At 32.0% G+C, this 15,194-nt stretch overlaps 2 protein-coding genes across 2 annotated transcripts; both read left to right on the forward strand.

The window, feature by feature from the left end:
• The first annotated feature begins 2,354 nt into the window (after positions 1 to 2,354).
• LOC108342009 (protein MRG2) lies at positions 2,355 to 6,992 on the forward strand. Its single transcript, XM_017579710.2, has 10 exons — positions 2,355 to 2,703; positions 2,784 to 2,840; positions 2,945 to 2,958; positions 3,043 to 3,188; positions 4,982 to 5,022; positions 5,270 to 5,374; positions 5,545 to 5,624; positions 6,038 to 6,207; positions 6,481 to 6,565; positions 6,671 to 6,992. The coding sequence occupies exons 1-10, from the start codon at positions 2,518 to 2,520 to the stop codon at positions 6,759 to 6,761; spliced, it is 975 nt and encodes a 324-aa protein (XP_017435199.2). The 5' UTR covers positions 2,355 to 2,517; the 3' UTR covers positions 6,762 to 6,992.
• A 2,373-nt stretch (positions 6,993 to 9,365) lies between these two features.
• LOC108341270 (putative receptor protein kinase ZmPK1) lies at positions 9,366 to 11,783 on the forward strand. The gene has a single exon (XM_017578966.1). It carries the CDS (start codon positions 9,366 to 9,368, stop codon positions 11,781 to 11,783), a length of 2,418 nt encoding a protein of 805 aa, XP_017434455.1.
• The last annotated feature ends 3,411 nt before the right edge of the window (positions 11,784 to 15,194 follow it).

Consider the following 15,194-nt stretch of genomic DNA (forward strand, 5'->3'; position numbering starts at 1 on the left):
TAATTAGATTGTCTAACTCCACTTAGTTAACCTATATGAGTGTTTTACTTCACTTCACAAAACAGACAAAGTGTTTTAAAATATTACAAGAACAAAATGTATAAGTCTCTTTTAGAGGATTTGAAACCAATACAATGATATTCTTAAAACTTGTAAAAGAAATTTTCTTTTCAAAGACAATTATAAAACACGGAGCTTAAAGAGAGAAGCAACATAAACGTATATTAATAAAATAATTTTTGTTTTTCTTCTCTTCATGCAATTCTTCTTATATTTTTCAAAAAAAGATTCGTTATGACAAATAAAAAAATGGTTTAATTTGTAAAAACTGAAAATGACTAAAATGTCCTTATTAGTAAAAGTAATATAAAATTATAATTATTAATAATATATATAATCGTAAAAATTATTATAAGGAGAAAAATATATTTTTTTAAATAAAAAAAAGTTATATTTAAGTAAACACCAAAACCAGAACTACACCTGCTATTGGAATCGAATAACGAAACTTGGAATCAATTATGTTTGTGTTGGAACCAAATACGCCATGTTCATAACCGAATACGACTTCTTCAAGGTTTTCTACATAAGGTGGAATCGATTCAACCTTCCTTGAAATCGAATACAGATTAGGTCTTCGTCTTCAACCTCGAGCTCCACTGGTTCAAAGTTCAACGTCTTTAACCTCCAAACTTCCATTGCTTCAATCCACGTCCATGGTTACACCATGTGCCCTCACACACCAACTAACCTCTACACCATTTCCACCACATTGCATGCTTTTTTTTGCCTCGTTTTGAATGATAGTTGAGGAATAATATTGGTTTTTCACAAAAAGTCACTACAAATCTTTTCCCTTAACAAAGATCAAACAGTCCTTGCATCTCGCATATATTTTTCCTTTCATCTTCAGAATTTGTTTAAACGAATAACAATATATACTCCAATCCATCTTTGTAGATTCTCTTTGATATTGTCATTTTTTGAAACAAACACATCAATACAAACCACTTGAGACCATATGCAATACATTTTATTGATATATAAATTATTAAAGTGAAATTTTAAATTCTGATGGAATAATAGCACCAACCATATATATATATATATGTATGTATATATATATATAGGGTTTGCTAACTTGCGTACACCTTTTTTTTCAGTTGATACATTTTAGCAATGTGTATCAGGTTTTAGTAGACAAAAATATCCTCATATATAGTCAGAAACACTCGCTGTTAAACAATGTGTCTTTGTAAAGAGTTGTCATTGACATATTTACCTTCAGATAAAGGTTCATTCAATATCTCTTCAATTTCGTCATCTTCAGTAAGCCCTCTAGTTTCATTATCTACGGATGTTGAATCATCATCTCTAAAAAAACCCTCCAAGCTAATTACTAATTCCTTTGGATGTCATTATGTTTGTGAAAATTAGATAAGACAAAAATTATAAAATGAAAACTCATTACAAAATTATTTTTTGTAAGAAACTGTTTAACAACGAGTATTTTTATGATTTTTTCCAGGCCAATTACCAATTCTTTCGGATGTCATTATATTTGTGAAAATTAGATAAGACAAAAATTATAAAATGAAAACTCATTATAAAATCATTTTTTTTTGTAAGAAATTGTTTAACAGTGAGTGTTTATGATTTTTTCAGTTGGACTACCGTAGAGATGACAAATAAAATATTTGAGTGAGAGAGATGAAAGAAAAAAGATTGAAATGAACGAGGGAGGTGAGTAAAGGTTTGAGAGTTTCTTACTTTTTTTAGTTTTGAGAATGAAAATTGTTCAAATACCCTTGACTTTAAAACTTAGAATCGATAATATATGAAAATATTTTTACCTACTAAAATCCGGTACACATTGATAAAATGTAAAAAAAACCTGTGACAAGTTAGCAAACCGGTATATATATATATATATATATATATATATATATATATATATATATATATATATATATATATATATATATATATATATATATATATATATATATATATATATATATATAAAAGCTTTTGTTGTATCCTTTCAAATTGAAATGAAAAATAAAAAATAAAAAAAAGCTTAAATTTAAGGTTATAAAACATATTTGAACTGAGCAGGCCTTAAATAAATAGGTTTTATTCGATGAGTTAATGTATGTGCAAGTTGTTAACAACAGAAGGTAAAATGTTTTTGTTAAAAAATTACTAATGAGAATATATGAATAGATGGCAACTAAACATAAATTATGTGTGGCTTAAATAAATGGGAGAATGAGTTCGTTTAAAGTAAATTGTGATTAGTTTTAGGTTAACATGTAAAACATTGAATTTATTTCGACTGAGATAAAGTGTGCCGTAGTTGACTGAATAGAAAGAAAAGACGTCTTGGTTGGTTTTGGGGTTTGGGTTTAAGGAGAGGAAGGAAAAAAAGAGTAAGAAATTGATTTTTTTTTGTTTGGGAAGGGAAGAAGAAAGAAAGATAAGCATTGAATCTGATCGAAAGAGGAAGTATTGAAAATGGGGATTTCCAAGACAAGCACTGAGGTTACCGACAATTCCAATTCCAATAGCAGCAATAGCAATAGCAGCAATAGCAATAGCAGCACTCAGACTGAAACTGACAACCACATCTCCATTCCTGCTCCCTACGCCGAAGGAGAACAGCTATTGGCCACACACTCTAATCGTCTTTACATAGCCAAGGTTACCTACTTCTTCTTCTCCTTTACCCCAAATTTCAAAAGTATCATTCTTGAAACCCAAGTATTTGCCTTGTTTAAAAGGTTAGGCAAGTTGAGTACCACAACGTTGAAGGCTGGCAATTCCTCGTTCATTATCTCGTAACCTTCTCAACGTTTCTCTCCTTTTACTCTTCCTTTAACCTTTTCTCAATCTTATTTCTTCTCTTAAATGGTATTTTTGTTTTTGTTTTTTCTATTTCCAGGGTTGGAAGAAAAGGTGAGCGTGTATGTTATATGTTGTTTTGTTCAACGTTATATTGAGGTTCTGGCTTAGTTCTCAAGTGTTCAATCTTTGCTGCAGTTGGGATGAATGGGTTGGAATAGATCGTTTGCTGAAAAACACTGAGGAAAATATGCGCAAAAAACGTGCCCTTGATGAAAAGCACGGCATTGACAAGAATCCGAAAGTCCCACGTGGTCCTCTGGCTAAATCCAAGAGTACTAACGGTCAGATAGTTCTCTTCTGCACTTTTATTGATTCAATCCCAGTGACTTCCTGTGTTTCTTGTCTATAGTGGAGCTTGCGACTAGAATTAATTTGAGGCATAACACTAGAATTAGATTATGCATGTGCTGTCTCGGATGGAAAGTGCAGAGGTTGATTTTGTCTGACTTGTCATTTAGGAATTCTACCAAAAGGTTCATCATAGTTTTCTTGATGCAGTATTAAGTTGCTGATGACTCAATGTTTTTTGTGCATGCCGAGGGAGAATTTATTTCGTGGTTTAGGAACACCACTTGTTCATGGTCCCAACTAATGTCTGTATACGTATTCAATTTTTATAATTTATGAGAAAGAATTAATAACACTTCATTGTATGTTATTTAAAGATTAACGACAACTTTAGTAGTCTATAACCACCAACTAATTTCTCTAACTGGGATGAGGCTGGCGATGAGGATTTTTATTTTCAGTTTAATGCATTTTTTTATAGAAGCAAAGTAGTTCTTGAATGATGCTCTCTAGTTCGTTTCTACAGAGCCATTTTATTCGCAATAATCAATATGCATGGTAAGAAACAGTTTTGTTGAGGAACGTCATCATGTTCCCTCTCATATTTGGCCCTATGGGGAATTGGGGATTACTTGAAGGTTACATGAGCTGTTGGGGGCTGTCATCAGAATGGCTGTTTCTTTTTGCAATCTATATACCTAATTACACACACACGTATATATTATATTACGTGCTCTATATCTCTAACTTAACTTTTTATAGTATCCTAGTTCAGTGGTTGTTCCAAAAAGATTTCTGCAATGAGGAAAATATGATTTCCCTTTGAGTTATTTTTTTCTGTTAATATATGTTGAAAACAGAATGTTTTTGCCTTAATTGGAATAAGAGACTAGAGGAATATGATTTGGAAGTAAAATTGGAAGATGTCACACCTCAACTTTCCTAGTTAAATTTTTGTGATCAGTTCTACAAAAAGATGGAGAAATTGATAAAGATGTAACATAGGATACAAGTGGGATGATTAAAATGTAGGAAGACGTTGTGGCTTATATGTGATTGCAATGTACCTACCAAATTCTGAAGAATCTTTGTCATATTGCTATGAATTGACTAAACTCTACGGTAGTGAATGTTGGGCCTTAAAAGGACAAGAGAAACATGTCGGAGTGTAAGAAATAACAATATTAAAATGGACTTATAGTCACAAAAGACAAAACAGGATACAAAATGATTGTATACAAGGAGAGATTAGTGTAATTAATTGAGGAAAAGATGATAGAAAATTCGTTAAGGTAGTTTGGACACACACAAAGAAGGCCGCGAGAGGTACCGGTGAAAAAAGCTGATTTTATGATTTGCAGTCACTGCCACTTTATTTAGTGGGATGAATTCCAAAATAACACAATATATATAACTTGCCTAATTAGCTAAAGTATAATGTCTTATCCTTAACAATATTGCATTCCACGAGTGATTTCTAAGCAAATATTGCTGTCAATGACGACGAATCACTGTGCTTGGTTGGAGCATCACTCATTCAACTCAACATAGATCCGGTCGTGTGCAATGCTCTGTGTCTGTGCTAAGTTATTCCCTTTACTTAAAAATTGGTTCTCATTTGATCTAATATTCAATGCATTGCTTGTTTTAGTATATTTATTATTGTAGTTTGTGCTGTAAAGTAAAAGGACTTTATGGTTTTGTGACCTGATGCAAATATGTAAAAATCAACTTTTACTTAGTTTGTGTTCCTAATATTTGAGATGTTTGGAAATGTGAAATGCAGTTTCAAGAGGCAGGAAGCGACGGAATGAACCTGTCATCAAGGTAGTCTCCTTTGTAAATTTCTGTTTATATAAGGCACTTGTGATATATCCACTCAACTCAAAGTTCACGTAACTCTTCAACATCAATACAAATTCTTAGTCAAATTAGTTGGACAATTCTTGTGTAAGTAATTGCAAACCTTTTTCGCTGATGTTTTGTTCCGTGAGTAGGTAAGGCGATGGTTCTTCACAATTCCTTTTTTCCAAAAGAATCAGTATAGTTGATTTTATTGCTTGATTATTTGCAGCCCAAAACTGCTCTTGACCCTGACAAGCTTGTCACCATTCAAATTCCTCCAACGCTGAAGAAACAATTACTTGATGATTGTGAGTTTATTAACCATCTCGGCAAGGTAGTGATATCGTATTGAAAATTTTAATATAATTTATGATGATTACTCCGTGCTTCATTTCTTTAGGAGCAAGTGGATATGCATATATAGTTTGTGAATAGTTACTGAACACAGTTTTACTTTCGCGAAGTCATTTTCAAATTGTTGAATATATGTTTTTTCCTATGCAGCTCGTTAAACTTCCTCGTTCTCCTAATGTGAAAGACATATTGAAAAATTATTTTGATTACAGATTGAAGAAATGTGGCTCGTAAGTTTATGCTGACACACCCCTCCATTTTTTAAGCTTGATGTAGAAATGTTTTTTTCTATATTGGAAGTGAAGTGTGTAACATTATTTCAAACAACGAAAACCTGGAGCCAGCAATTATTTTAACTGAAGTTACTATTATTTAGAGTAACCCCCTGCCTAATAACCTATTCACTAATCTTTTACGCTTCTTTTTAAGTATTGTTTTGGAATATAATTTTGATTTTTTTGGGCCGGTCAATGCATATTCAAGTGGAAAGTTTCAGTTTGATTAGTATGATGACAATTTGTTTCTTAAGTTCTGTAATTGTTTAGCTTCTTGAATTTCATTACTACTCTGGCTCTCTGTTTTTGGTGCAACCACAGTATTTATAGTATTTACGCTTTGTTCTTATCTCTACTATTTGAAATAGGATGGCTGATTCAGTTGAAGAAATTATGAAAGGATTGTGTCGTTACTTTGATAAAGCACTGCCAGTGATGCTCTTGTACAAGACCGAGCGCCAACAGTACCAAGAAGCTTGTCCAGCCAATGTGTTTCCTTCTGCTATATATGGTGCTGAACATTTGTTACGCCTCTTTGGTATGCTCGATTGTCTGCCACCAGACAAACTTACTATATGACGGGTTTCAAGTTTAGCTTATTGTTGCATCAAGTTGTAATGGAAACAATACAGACGGTTGTGTGATTATTCTGCCCTGAGTGGACAGCAAAATGCTTATGTTTCTGTCAAATCTGCATCTTGTAGATCTTTATTATGTTTATTATTATTATTGTTGTGGTTATTATCATTATTATAATGCTTAAAGATTCTAATTATTGGTGCCTCTTTTTTTCTGAATTTGAATTTTGAAGTTAAGTTGCCCGAGCTATTGTTCCATGCTAGCATTGAAGAGGAGACGTTGACAGAGCTTCGGGCACAATTACTTGACTTTCTAAGGTTCCAATGTTCTTTCGTGATGGATTAAAACGAGAAAATACCTCTGTTGACAGTTTACATTTTACTAACAATTTTTAATGCATAACTATCTACTTTATGTTGCAGGTTCTTGCAAAAAAACCACAGCACGTTTTTCCTTTCTACTTATCATGTTGCTGAAGATATTGAGATCAGCTCCGACAAAAAAGGTGACTAGGCTTGTCGGCGACAATTGATTTTGCTTTGTACATAGTTTCACAGAGCTGCTGCTTGGTATAGAATGTTTATCACAGTTGCACTTTACCTTCGTTTTTATGAATATGATGTGAAATTAGATTTGCTAAGTGTAAACCTAGTTTTGGGAAATGACGTTTTCAGAGGGTACGGAGAGTGTACCAATTATGGAAGGAAATTACTACCAAACAATGCCCTTGGTTTCACGTTTCAATGCTTGCAAATTAGGTTATTGTGAATGGTAGGTAATCTCCTCTTTGAGATAAGAAAAGTGAGGAAGTGTTATAAACAAAATTGTGATTCCATATCTTCCAGGGATCTCACCAAACGAGAAAGTTTAGTAAGTCAAACACATTTATTTTCTTTCCACCCAGGGATACCGGACTAGAATAGCAGGGGCAACCAAAAATAAATAAAAACAATCTGTAATTTTTTAAAACATTAAATATTTTTTATAAATATAATTAAATCATAAGTTATATTAGTAAATTATTAAAATATTAATAAATACATTCATAGCAAGATTATTATTTTTAAAATAATTAAATTATGCTACCAGCTACCTTTTTTCTCCTAAATGAATTCTAATAATCACGATTTTAAAAACATGAGAATATGTATATAAATCAAGATTAAAAAAACTAACAAAGTCAAATTAAACTATCGTTAAACTAGTTTCTTTTTCAAGAAAAATGTTTAATCATTATAGTTTTTCAAAGTTCTTATTTTTTAAAAATTAAAATAATTAGATTTTTTTTAATACACTGCTCACATAGTTAAATAGATGTCTTAATTATAATAGTCTTAATTTGGTTCTATATTCTTATATTTGTCTCAATATAATCTTAAATTTCTTTTTAAATTAAACAATTTTATTTTTTCTTTAATTAAAACGAAATTTAGTTTATATATAAATGTTATACAAATATTTTTATTAAAATTATTATTTTTTAAAATATTTTTAACAAAACTAAATTTATTTATATTTATATTTATTTAATTATATAAATATTATTTATGTTCTTTAAATATATTATTTAATTATATTGTGATCATAATAATTGAATGACAAATCTCCATTGATGTGGTTAAGATGCCTTCCAGTTTTTCTGACTGCTATTATCATTATTGAACTATTATGTATTTTAATCTTAACAACATTATGATTATTATTAAATGTAGTCATGAAGTAGACTACTACTATTATTATTGTTATTATTAAATGTTTTTATGCTATTCAAATAATAATCATAAAACGTTGAATATAAAACAAATTTTAGAAAATAGTACCATCTTATACGAGTTCAAAGTCTACGATAGGAATGAATTTATATATCTTTTAAAAAAAAATCAAAGTGTTCTAATTAGATTGATTTATATATCTTTTGAATAGGAATGAAGTCATTTTGAGTTATTTTATCCAATTTACATTGAATTTTGATAATCCAAAAAATTAAATTAAAATAATTTTATATTTAACATTAGTATCCCATAAGTTAAATTGGAAGCTTCTATTAAGCAGACCAAATTCATTTTTTTATAAATTCAAAATGTGATATTTTACATTAAATAAATTTATTTTTATTTAATTGGACTTTCTATCTATAATTCAAAATATAAGAACATGAGTAATGGTAAAATGATACATATTTATATTTATTTAACACATATTATTAGAATAAAATAGTTATAAAATAGTGAACTTTTATATTTTTAGAAAAAAAAAGAAAAAAATATATTTTGACATATATAATTTTTTTACAGTCAATTTGTTATTATAATTTCTTATTTCTTTACTTTTTTTTTTAAATTATAAAAATTTACTCTTTTACTATATTTTATCCTAAATTGCGTGTTTATATATATTTTTTAAAATATATATGATTCAAAATATTTTTATCTAAAGTGGGACTCACCAACATTGTGGGATGATGACACACCAAAGCACCTTGTTGAGCAATGTACAAGGAGAATTTGTCATCTTCCTCAAACTGTCTATTGTCCTCTTTTTCCCTTTGTCTTTTTCACAACAATGGAATACTCTAATTTCTTGGTATCAAAAGTTTTGTCAACTAAAAATTGGGGTTGGTATAATCTTTAAAACAATTATTATTATCATAATCAACAAATTTGTTAGCTTATCATTTGAACAAGAGTGTAAAAATTCTTACACAGACTATTTATTCTAATGATTATACATTCCGTTGCAATTAATTTATGATTGTATTTATCAGACTATTCCAAAATACTGAATTCCTTGATGGTTGACTTGAAAAGACGACAGTGACATGTACGAGAAAAATATTGTCAATACATCCTATGATTCTTTTGATGACAACATAATTATCACTATCAAAAGAGTCTGCGCAAGGAAGCAGAAGGAAGCCAATGCCAAAACCACGAAGCAACTATTTGAATATGAAGCTAAATCAATAGTCAGCTGATGAGATGAAGGGACTCGAAACTCTATAAAATGAAAGCGTATACCTTAGTGGACACAATTACAGGCAGTAGAAATATATATGCGTTGAGAGTGATGAACGTAGATTATTGTTAACGGTGGAATACTTTTCACTGAATTGTTACCATGTGGTTCATCCTTCTCTCTCTCGTTATGTCTCTGCAACTTTCATCTTCAGCAGTAGAAATCCTGCATCAAGGTTCATCCCTCTTAGTGGAGGGCCCCAACGATTTCATGCTCTCACCAAATGCCATCTTCTGTGCCGGTTTCTATGCAGTTGGCCAAAACGCATATTCATTCGCTGTTTGGTACTCCCAAACCAACGGCGAAACCCAGGATGCAACCGTCGTATGGATGGCTAACCGTGACTACCCCGTTAACGGCAAGGGCTCGAAGCTTTCCCTTCTTCCCAACGGCAACCTCGCCTTAAGGGACGCCGACGAATCCCACATTTGGTCAACAAACACCGTTTCACTGTTGTCTGTGCAACTGTTTCTCGACAACACTGGCAACCTCGTTCTGCGTGAAACGAAGGGTGGCGGTGTCGTATTGTGGCAGAGCTTTGATTTCCCTACGGACACGCTTTTGCCTCAACAAGTGTTCACGAGATACGCGAAGCTGGTCTCTTCTAGAAGCGAGAGCAACAAGTCCTCCGGTTTCTACTCCTTGTTCTTCGACAACGACAACGTTCTTCGTCTTCTTTACGATGGTCCTGAAGTTTCTGGCCTTTACTGGCCAAATCCATGGTTGGCCACTTGGGACGCTGGACGTTCCACTTACAACAACAGTAGAGTTGCGGTGATGGACACACTCGGCAATTTCAGTTCTTCAGATGATTTCTCTTTTTTGACATCCGATTATGGCACTCTGATCCAAAGAAGATTAGTGCTTGATCATGATGGAAACATTCGTGTTCATAGTCGAAGAAATGGAGGAGAGAAATGGTCTGTTACGTGGCAAGCCAAAGCAAAACCGTGTAGTATTCATGGTATTTGTGGCCCTAACAGTTTGTGCTCTTACCACCAAAATTCTAGTGTGAAGTGTTCTTGCCTTCCCGGGTACAAGTGGAAGAATGATCACGATTGGTCTTTTGGATGTGAACCGAAATTCTCTACTCTTTGCAACAAAACACAGTCTCGGTTTTTGCATATAAGCCGCGTGGAGTTATATGGCTATGACTATGGGATTTTGACAAATTACACTCTCCATCAGTGTCAGCAGTTATGCCTTCAATTATGCGACTGTAAAGGCATTCAGTATACATATGTCTTTGGCACTGGCACTTATACTTGTTACCCAAAGTTGCAGCTACGGAATGCGTATCAGATACCGTATTTCAACGCTGATTTGTACCTGAAACTTCCAGCAAATAGTTCATATTCTTTTGAAGGATCCACACATGAGCAGAGTCTTGATTGTTCTTCGAGTTTGAGCACGATGCAGCTTGAGAGAGCGTATGACATGAGTCGTGAGAACAGATATGTTAAGTTCTTGCTTTGGTTTGTAGGAGGATTGGGGGCGTTCGAAGTTTTATGCATATTTGTGATTTGTTTTTTTCTGGTGAGAACAAGGGAGAGAAAATATTCTGGTGTGGATAGACGAGTCTATCATTTGGCCATGACTGGTTTCAGAAAGTTCAGTTATTCTGAACTGAAACAAGCCACGAAAGGGTTCCGTGAGGAGATAGGAAGGGGTGCAGGAGGGGTTGTATTCAAAGGTGTGTTGTTGGATCAACGAGTTGCAGCTGTGAAGAGACTGAAGGATGCGAATCAAGGAGAAGAAGATTTCCTGGCAGAAGTAAGCAGCATTGGAAGGCTTAACCATATGAACTTGATTGAGATGTGGGGGTATTGTGCTGAGGGAAAACACAGACTCTTGGTGTATGAGTACATGGAGCAAGGGTCTCTAGCAGAAAATATGGAGTCAGATGAACTGGACTGGACCAAAAGGTTTAACATAGCACTAGGTACGGCAAGAGGGTTGGCTTATGTTCACGAGGAGTGCTTGGAGTGGATTCTACACTGTGATGTAAAGCCCCAAAACATTCTTCTAGATTCTAACTATCATCCAAAGGTAGCGGATTTTGGGCTGTCAAAGCTGCGAAACAGAAATGATACTAGTAGTACATACTCTAGTTTTTCACGGATACGAGGAACAAGAGGTTACATGGCTCCTGAGTGGGTTTTGAACCAACGAATCACGTCCAAAGTTGACGTTTATAGCTATGGAATTGTTGTTCTGGAAATGGTGACCGGAAAGAGTGCAACAAAGGATATTGATTACACTGATAATGGAGTGGAGAAAGAGCATCTCAGCATGGTGGCGTGGCTTAAAGATAAACAGAAAAATGGATGCAGTTGGGTTGGTGAAATATTGAAACCCAATGTAAAAGGAGTTTATGAGGAAGATAAGATCGAAGCTTTGGTGAGAGTGGCTCTGCAATGCGTTGAAGAAGAAAAGGAGAAGAGACCCACAATGAGTCAAGTAGTAGAAATGCTTCTCAAATGTAGACGCGAAGATGATAATATGCATCATCTCTCATAACTTATGGTATCCCATGGCCAGTTTACACAGAAACTAAGTCATTTGAACAAGGTGATCAAGCTTGTTTGTGGACAGGAAAATTATGTTTTAAGAACTATAAATAGGCCAATCTCTTTCCAAAAATAAAAGTAAAATAAAAGAATGTGATTGTATAAATTGATTAGATACTTAATATATCATTACAATTGTCCATAACTTGTTTCAATCTTAATCATCATAAAAATTATTGTAAAAATAAGGTTTTCACTGTTTTTCTATAACTACAATTATATAATAGAAACAATTCTAATTTTTCATCATGCTTAATTTCATACATCAATAAAGTTTGTTAAGTTTATCAAACATACAAAGAGTAAAATTTGCTTATAGAAACTATTTCCTTTCTATAATTATTACTAAGTTTTAGAAAAAGATTTAGTTTAATGTAATAAATATGGATATATTATTGTAAAAGTTGTTAAAATATCACAGTAAAAAACGTAATGGAGGATTTTATCTTCCACATGCGCTTTTAAAGTTGTTTTTCACTTAACCTGACAGCCATGCATCCACTTCCACATTCTGCTACCCTCCCTTTGCATTAAAGCCATGCAAAACGACGACGTACCTCCGTTAGATCAGGCTTTTTGCACCGATTTCCTCTGCTCAATGCCCACCTTTAACAACAACACTAACGAGCTCCAGCGAGCCAAACTCCATGCCCTGCGTCTAGAGAACCTTCTTCGCGATCTCCGACCAAGAGACCACCACCAAATTCCACATCACTACTTCCATGTCCCTCAAGAACTCCATGCAACTTTCATTCTCGGCCCTGGCCAAAAGCTCAACATTCATGTCACTGCAGGAGGCTTTCTTCTGTTACGCCATCGGAAGCTCCGTTCCCACCTCCACCTCCCTCGCATACCATTTAGTGTCTTTGGTGCATGAAGAACCTTGATGATGGAGATGGAGATGGAGGTACTATGTGGTACACATGGAAGACAATAAAGGAGGTATCGGAAGATTATAATCTAGGGTTTTTATTACAATTTAAATAGAGGGTAAAATGGAGATATCAAATTTTATGGGGTGTGCAGGAAGAAAAGACCCATTATTAAATAAAACGAGAGAAACGAATTACATATTATTTTATCATAGGTATTGTGTACATACCAGATGAGTCATACAATTGAAATTCTCCACGTCTCATCATTCATATAACCAACCGCATATCAACATTAGTGTCTATTATAATTTGATCTTATTTTTTAAATTGATGTGAGACTTTCGACACAAAACAAATATTTAAGGGTTATCGATAAGTTATTTTTACCAAACTGGTGTATCACCGTATTTAGACAGGAGAAGTCTACTCCATAAACATTTGCTCTCATTCAATAATTATCACTTCTTATTTTTTTTATAAGAGTTTCATTTAAGGACTTTATATCTTTCATACCTAGAAGATCATGTTTCATATCTCGTCCAACTAAACTAGTGTATTTTCTTTAGATATTCTTTGCCACTCTTAAAAATCTGTTTAAATATATAGTAATTAAGTGGAGAAGAAATTTTGTATGCCATTAGTATATAATTAATCAGATAAAATTGGTGTACTTTTTAAAGAGAGAAAAACTGAATATATAAGATGTTTTATACATTTTATCATTTTATCAAATTTATCTAGATTTTATAAAATGATTAATTTTATTCTCTCTCTTTTTAAAGTTTGTTTTCATTAGTATACGCTTTTAAAAACAATTTTAATAGTGTTTTTAATTCTGATAAAGATTATATTATAGACATGATTTGAGGTATAGGTGGGCGAATTTAACATTCATTTTGTCTCATTAATGTATCGTGAATCATGTTTTTATTTATTTATTTCTAAACAATGTGTAAGATTTTTATATTTTAATTATAATTTTTTAAAATTTAAACGTGAGCCTAAACTTCATTTTAAACTTTAAATAGATATCAGAAAGTTACTTATAAAAAGATTCCTGTATACATTATTTTAAAATTTTAAGTTGAAATGATGTTAATCTTTTACATAAATTAAGTGTCTCATTATTATTAAGTCTTTCCAATAAATCTTTAAAAATTCTATTAGTAATATATAGTCGAATATTGATCGTAATAAATCAAACTATCTGTTGCATAATAGAAAATAAATTATTACGTCTGCAAACAAGAAATTCTGTGTTAACAGTTTCAACCTTCCCTCACGAGCAACCAACTCACCAATCTTAAATAAGAACTAACACCTCTTAAACTCTACTTTTTAAAAGGCTAATTATTTCTTTAAACGAATTCGATACTTTTAGTACGAGTAAAAGTATAGAAATTAAAACAGTAGGTACCATTACATTAATTTTTCGAAAATTAGGAACAAATTTTTTTGAAGAATAATTTGAAATATTTTAACGAAAATTGGAATAAGAAAAGTATTTAAACTAAAAATATATAAAGAAAAATAAGACAAGAATATGTGAATAGAACATTCTTATCCGTCAAATTTGTGTTTTCATCATTATTGGTAAAATCTGAGTTCCAACTACAAAACAGAGTGTGATGGTTCGTGAAGACCACGAGCATCCATCCAACTAAAACCATCCTCCACTGCAAAATTTGGGTCAATTTAAGGCGGCTGTTAATGCTTATAATAATCATTTTCAAAATCAGCTTCATTTTCTATTTGTCTTCGTATTTTTGTCTTCTACTTTCGTATACTTGTCCATAGTCAATCAACTAATATAATATGTATTTGTATTTACTTTGAATATCCATTTATTAATATTTTATTTTTATAGAAAAAATAATAAATTTTCACCTTCAGTATAATATCTCTTCTTTAACACTTTTTACCCCTCTAAGTACAAGTTAAAACCTACTTAAAATACCAGATTGATCGTTACTACTCCATTCAGTATATGTATTGGTGATTTTGTTTGGTATAATCATTATATTTATTAAGTAATCTAGTAATTAACTTGGCAAATGGTACTTATTTTAGCTTCAATCAGTGAGATTAGTGAAGTTTATTTATTTTTTTCCGCATACGATGGTATGCTATGTCAAACATATTTGTCCATTATTTGTTATTTTTTTCTTCTTGTTTTACCACAATTTGCTTTTCTAAGACTTTGTTTACTTAATGAATTTCGGAGAGAGTAATTGAGGAGATTTAAAAGAATTTGAAGGTAAACTTTTTTGTTGTTTATTTGAATAGATTTGGAGGTAAGTGAGAGTGAATTTGGAAATAAAATTGGTAAGAATTAGTGTAAGATTTGATTGATGTGACAGATTAAAAAGATTTACTTCTAAATTCATTCTCACTTACCTCCAAATCTAGTCAAATAAACAATAACAAAAATTTACCTTCAAATCCTTTTAAATTTCTGCAATCATTTTTTCCAAATCCATTCAAGT

This window comes from Vigna angularis, chromosome 4, assembly GCF_016808095.1.
Source record: "Vigna angularis cultivar LongXiaoDou No.4 chromosome 4, ASM1680809v1, whole genome shotgun sequence".
NCBI lineage: Eukaryota > Viridiplantae > Streptophyta > Magnoliopsida > Fabales > Fabaceae > Vigna > Vigna angularis.

What these genes read in the sequence shown, in the direction of transcription:
- LOC108342009 (XM_017579710.2), top strand. Translation starts at nt 2,518, where the DNA reads ATGGGGATTTCCAAGACAAGCACTGAGGTTACCGACAATTCCAATTCC. An exon ending in ATCGTCTTTACATAGCCAAG is followed by an intron (nt 2,704 to 2,783) that starts GTTACCTACTTC and finishes CTTGTTTAAAAG; the next exon opens with GTTAGGCAAGTTGAGTACCA. An exon ending in GGAATGAACCTGTCATCAAG is followed by an intron (nt 5,023 to 5,269) that starts GTAGTCTCCTTT and finishes GATTATTTGCAG; the next exon opens with CCCAAAACTGCTCTTGACCC.
- LOC108341270 (XM_017578966.1), top strand. Translation starts at nt 9,366, where the DNA reads ATGTGGTTCATCCTTCTCTCTCTCGTTATGTCTCTGCAACTTTCATCT.